Below are 6,321 nucleotides of genomic sequence, written 5' to 3'. Positions count from 1 at the left end.
GGTCAGAATGAGTTTTAATGTATGTGGTAAGTCGGTGAAAGAAAACGACGTTATAATCGTTTTCATGGGACACGATTCTATGTTTCCACTGTCGGTTAAAGAAGGCGAGATAACACAGACGAAGTATGGCGCAATAAAGCACAACAGTCTACTGGGACATGGGTACGGAACAAAATTTTCATGTACAAAGGTAAACACCACCTACTGTACCTTTTATAGCTAATTAGGAGTCACAAATTTTGACGTCTGGATTTTTTTTATAGGGTTGGGTTTATATTCTTCAAGCTACACCCGAGTTATGGACGCTTTGTTTACCACACCGTACGCAAATTCTCTACACTGCCGATATTGCTATGATTACACTTCAGTTAGACTTGAAACCTGGTTCTGTTGTTTGTGAATCAGGTTAGGTTTTTTGAGCAAACTTCAAACTATCTGGATTGTGTTCCAATCTCTAAATTTTCAGGTACTGGTAGTGGTTCATTGTCCCACGCAATTCTCCGCACAGTGGCACCAATGGGTCACCTTCATACCGTGGAATTCAACGAGGGGAGATGCAATAAAGCAACGGCTGAGTTTGGAGAGCACGGTCTTTCCCAGTACGTGACGGTAAGCTAAGATGTTAATACCATATTTTGTTGATAGTCTACTGTTGTTTAACTATTTTTGTTAGACTGATTTAAATAAACACTCCGTGCTTTTTTCAGGTTTATCATCGGGATGTTATAAACGAAGGATTTCCGGTTGAAAATGCAGCAGACGCTGTTTTCTTGGATATTCCGAGACCAGATGAAGCTGTTAAAGTTGCTGCAAAAGCCTTGAAAACAACTGGTGAATACAAATACATCAATTTCCTATAAAAGGAAACTTTAGTTTGTCTTTTTTGTATATCGTATCTAATATTTAGGCTTAGTGGTTTTAAACAAAGCAAGTATTAAATCAAAGAAGTCATTGCGTAAACTTTTACACGTAACCAAAGTGAATCACGAGGTTTATCCGTGTTTTCAATGCAGGTGGAAGATTCTGTTCGTTTTCTCCATGCATTGAACAAACCCAGCGCACTTGCGCTACCTTGCGGAAACCTGGGAGCGGTTTTTGCGAAGTGGAAACGCTGGAGCTTGTGCGAAGATCTCATAATGTCAAGAGGGTTTATATCCCTATTGCTGATATCGGTATTGGCGACAGTGAAGTTAGAACAGCCTTGATAAAAGGCGAAAATAACACCAGCAGCGTATTGCCTTGCGCTTACGAGGCTGGCGATGATATGCCTGTTGGAGAAATTATCATCAGAACTACTCCTGAAAATAAAGATGGCCTTTCGAGCAGCAAAAATCCAAAACGCGCAAAATTTGACATGTCTTCATCGCAAATTTCTCAAGGCGGCGGCAAATCTTACGAGAAAGGTAAAACACCTCCTGCCGCCACAAAGTATGCCTTTTCAACGAGAACTTGCATTCTGCCCAAAGAAATTTACGGACATACAGGTTATTTGACTTTTGCAACCTATCGACCTGGCCTTTCACATAAAGTATAAGCTAATCATCTTGTAATTTTTAAGGAAAATTTTCCGCGGCCATTCCCCATTATAAAATGTCTCACAGACAAGTAGAAAGGGGCTTTGTCAAATAAAATAAACAACAGATGTTTTTGCGAAACACGCACCTTTATTTCATCTTGGTTTTGTTTAATTTCACCTTCACTGTCTAAACTGGAACTCAGAGGCATACCTACAATGTAATAGTCCCACCACACAAAGCCATGAGATTAAAACCAGAAAGTTTTCAATAGTTGTTGCCGGTACAAGGATTACGTTTGAGGGCCTACATTGCCGCTATTCCAACTTAATATTCACGTTTGGATATCTCTGCGAGGAATGAAAAAGCTTGGGAACCCCTGAATTAAGTTAACCAAAATTTCAGCCATTCGCCATTCCTCCACACACCTCTCCATGTGGTGAGGGATCTTGCTCATTCGCTCTTACATTCACAGTTACTGAGTCATCCATGTAGAAATAAACATTTTAAAGTTAAGCAACTATTGCCATAAATAAGAAGCGGAAAACGCAAATTCATCGCTTAATGACGTTCCTAGCAGTGATTATTACGTCACCATACAAAAAACTGGCAAGACTCCTGTAGGATCAAGTATGAATGTAATGCTTCGTGAGACCAATTACATACTGTATATTAGGGATGGGCCGATACGAACTCAAACCCGAAGAGATTCGCCGAATTTCGCCTTTATGGAAGATTTGGGCGAACACGAATACCAAAAATGGCGAACCAAAATACAATATTACTTATAAATTTGCTGACTTTCGTAAAAAATGATGATCTAGTTTCCCGATAATGCTAAACTAGAGTCAGCAGTGCTTACAATGAAGGTCGTTTTCCTAACGATTTTGCTTTTCCGATCGTTTTTTAAACACTAATTTTCGAAAGAAAGCGATTTGTTTATCGATTACGTCATTTTAGAAGCAAGACTTGACAACTTTTGGAGGAAATTTTATTGTTTGGTTCTAATACGAATAGATTCGGGATTCGTTCGTGTCGACCTTCATGATATTCGGGTTCGCACGAACCCGAATAATCTTCTTCGTCATCCATGTAGAAATAAACATTTTAAAGTTAAGCAACTATTGCCATATATAAGAAGCGGAAAAAGCAAATTCATCGCTTAATGACGTTCCTAGCAGTGATTATTACGTCACGATACAAAATAGTGGCATGACTCCTGTAGGATCACGTATGAATGTAATGCTTTGTGAGACCAATTACATAGTGTATAACTGTATATACATATATATATGTGTCATTGGTGTGACCGACAAGTAATAGATAGGCTATAATTCTGGCTTAAGCCTACTAAAATGTATAACAGGAATATTCTGCATTAACTAAGCCTAAGCTAGCTCACCGATGGTGTTCTGCATTTGCACTGGTGATTCATTATGTAGATGTTAAGCTGCAGCTCAGTCTTGGCTGCGGTACCGGTGTAGTACTGTAGTGCCTAAACGTGTCTCCCCATTGTGACGTTATAAATTTCATTTTGATAGTGGTTTTAAATCAGCTGAAAACGAGTGCAGCGCAGTTATAATATTGAATTTAAAACGGTGGCATATCAAGCATTGAGCCAAATTGAGAATAAAAATTGAAAGTCCATAAAAAATTTGATAACGTCTTCATAATAGTTGGGTCAGTGGTCAAGTTTACAGTCAGCAGTCAAACAAATAGGCTTAGCTATAAACAAAAAACAAACAACTATATTTTACTCAGCAGTCAACCATATTTATACCCATTACAACTCTTGTCTTGTTAGAAAAAAACTGTTGTGAACTCGTCTTCAGAAGAAATGAATGAAAACCTTCGTTATAGCAACTGCTCTAGTAGGCCTAGTCAGGTTACTGCTCCTTTTCTGTTGCGTCAAAACAATAATTGGATTTAAATTTATGACATCAAACTAGGGACAGGTTTTGCCACTACTCCGGTAACTGCCATAAAAATAAGATTGTTTTACCAATTCATGAATTGTCATCTTTGGCATTCCAATGCTGGAAATAAACTTTAGCTGCAACTAATCATCCACTTATGGAGATGTATTCAATTCAAAACACGTTTGCTAGCCTACCACCATGCCTACTGTAACCCAAACCCCAATCATCAAGGTCATTGTTTTTTTATATTGTGGCGTCATTATGGCCTCCAAATTCGTCATCACGGGAGGTCAAATTTTTAACAGAATTTTGAGAATGACTGCTTAACCACTATTTTTTAGTAAAAATCCTTTCTCCGGAATATTTACTGGCAACTCTTGTTTTCTGATTTGCTTCTCACTTTAAATTTAAAGATTTATTAAGCGTTCGGTGAATTCCTTTGGGTACCACACGCTCCCATGTTACGCCGCAAGTGTGGCACGTGATTGTTACTCCTTCAAATAATGGTTTACTGACACTGGGGTGAATTGTAGCGGAGGATTGGCTGAGTAGGCTGTTAGGAGTTTTGCTTTACTGCTTTGTGAAAGAACTTATTTAGTTACGTTATAACTGTATAGGCCTAGCTGCATTTAGAACAGATTTGCTACGTTTGACAGCGAAGTATGGCAGAATGTACTACTGTACGAGTTGGAACTAGAAAAAGTCAGCTGGCTATGATACAAACGACGTGGGTTGTCAATGAATTAAAAAAGCTCAATAAAAACCTCAATATTGAAGTTATCCAAATGAGCACAATCGGTGACCAGATTTTGAATAAATCCTTGTCCAAAACCGGGGAAAAGAGTTTATTTACAAAAGAATTGGAAGAAGCTCTGATAGCACACAAGGTAGACATGGTTGTCAATTCTCTTAAGGATATGCCCTCAACTCTTCCTCCGAATTTGACAATATCTGCAGTTTCCAAACGAGAAGATCCTCGAGATGCTGTCATTATGCATCCAAATAACAAAGGCAAAACACTGAGTGACCTAGAAGCTGGTAGTACAATTGGCACCAGTGCACTACGCAGAGTGGCACAGCTCACAAAACTGTATCCTCATTTAAAGTTCCAAAGCATCCGTGGAAACTTGAATACTCGCTTGCACAAACTTGATGAAACTGGAATTTTTTCGGCTATAGTGTTAGCGGTTGCAGGTGTTAAGCGAATGGGTTGGGAAGATAGGATTTCTCAAATTCTTACACCCGAAGAGTGTTTGTATGCTGTAGGCCAAGGTGCCCTAGGCATCGAAACACGATTGGATGACATATATAACATACAACTGGTGTCACAACTCCACCATCGTGACACAGTTATTATGACCGTGTGCGAAAGAGCATTTTTGAAGACTCTTGGTGGAGGATGCTCTGTTCCACAAGCTGTTCATTCTTGGATAAAGGACAATAACTTGTATCTTCGAGCAGGTGTATATAATTTAGATGGAACAAGATCTTTGGTTGACGAAATGCATGTCTCCCTAGAATTCGATGAAAAATACCAAGCAATGGTGCAAGATGTTGACCCAGATAAATGCACTGAATTTTCTTGCATCACAACCACTCATAAGTTCATGAATCAGTTAATTCTGAAGGCAGCTGGACATCTTGGTCGGGATCTTGCTTTAGATTTGCTCAAGAGGGGAGCAAAAGACATATTGGATGAAGCGAGAAAACAAGATTTGGCAAGGCCAGATCAATCAATTTGAGATTGTTGTCAAGTTGAGTTGATTATTTTCATGTTCAAAGATAATGAGAACTGCATTCAAGAAGATGGCATTATATATATATCTAATTTATATATGATTCTGTAAGTGTAGAGAATTGATTTTTAACGGAAATATGAAGTGCGTTTTTAATGTAAATCATCTGGTCATTTACTTACTTTTTACGTTTGCCTTTCTACAATGATGTGTGTGAAATATAATTCAATATACATAGTTGTTTAAGCAATCATAATGATTTATAGCTTTTTGTTCAGGTTTTTGCTGACCAGAGTAAATTTTCAGCTTTTTGTTGACTAGATTATACCTCCTAGTTATTACTTTCTTCAGTCAATATGTTTACTTTCTACTACTGTATCAAATTTGCTGCTCAGTGATAATAATATTCATACATATATAACCTTGCTTTTTCAGATGATGAAAAACATTTCAACCTATAACTATAGATCTGAATAAGTCCACACCACTTTTAAGTTCTTTCGATCTTACACTAGTCAATCCAATAAGTTTCTTTGAAATCTTAAATAAAACTGTCTGTAAGGTACAAAAATCATATTTTGCATATCGAATTTGCACTGTAATAAGTAACAGCATTTTTCAGAGTCAAATCACTATACATTAAAATGTTCATGAGTTTTTATGCATAGAATATTGCCTTCATATAACTTCTAAAACCAAAAAGTAATATTTGTGTGCTGCATGGTTATCTAGTAGATGTCTGTTTTCATAGCCCAATTTTCATTAAAAAAAATTGTATTCAAGATATTGGATCAGTTTTGTATGTATGTATTTGTTCAAACTAATAGCACTAAATGTTGACTGTGTGCATCTTAAGTCACTCAATCATTTTTAGACATGCAAGTTTACTATTACCATTGTGTTTTGCATTGTTATTCAGTGTCAATTGCCTTTTGTTATAGTTGATTTCAATAACTGATGGAAATAGCAATTTGTTAAGACTTAAATGATTAACAATTTAAGAAACGTATTGTTTTATTTTTTTCTATCTAGATTATCAGCCATTGTCAAGATTTGTCAGCTGCATGTTAAATGTTTAAAACATGAGTCATCAATGGGAGAAGCGAAGTGATAAAAAAGGTGATAATGATGATGAGGAGGAAGACATGGTTG

At 37.1% G+C, this 6,321-nt stretch overlaps 2 protein-coding genes across 2 annotated transcripts; both read left to right on the top strand.

Annotated features, from left to right (window-relative positions):
- On the top strand, nucleotides 1–1,667 carry LOC143462437 (tRNA (adenine(58)-N(1))-methyltransferase catalytic subunit TRMT61A-like). The gene is made up of 5 exons (XM_076960607.1): nucleotides 1–190; nucleotides 264–405; nucleotides 467–609; nucleotides 708–831; nucleotides 1,014–1,667. The coding sequence occupies exons 1-5, from the start codon at nucleotides 8–10 to the stop codon at nucleotides 1,532–1,534; spliced, it is 1,113 nt and encodes a 370-aa protein (XP_076816722.1). The 5' UTR covers nucleotides 1–7; the 3' UTR covers nucleotides 1,535–1,667.
- Nucleotides 1,668–3,873: 2,206 nt separating this feature from the next.
- LOC143462439 (porphobilinogen deaminase-like) lies at nucleotides 3,874–6,202 on the top strand. Its single transcript, XM_076960608.1, has one exon. The coding sequence runs from the start codon at nucleotides 4,096–4,098 to the stop codon at nucleotides 5,173–5,175; it is 1,080 nt and encodes a 359-aa protein (XP_076816723.1). The 5' UTR covers nucleotides 3,874–4,095; the 3' UTR covers nucleotides 5,176–6,202.
- Nucleotides 6,203–6,321: the final 119 nt, after the last annotated feature.

The sequence above is a fragment of the Clavelina lepadiformis genome, chromosome 6 (genome assembly GCF_947623445.1).
Source record: "Clavelina lepadiformis chromosome 6, kaClaLepa1.1, whole genome shotgun sequence".
Classification (NCBI taxonomy): Eukaryota; Metazoa; Chordata; class Ascidiacea; order Aplousobranchia; family Clavelinidae; genus Clavelina; species Clavelina lepadiformis.
The sequence above is the reverse complement of the archived record's forward strand: the minus strand, read 5'-3'. Positions and strand labels throughout refer to the sequence as shown.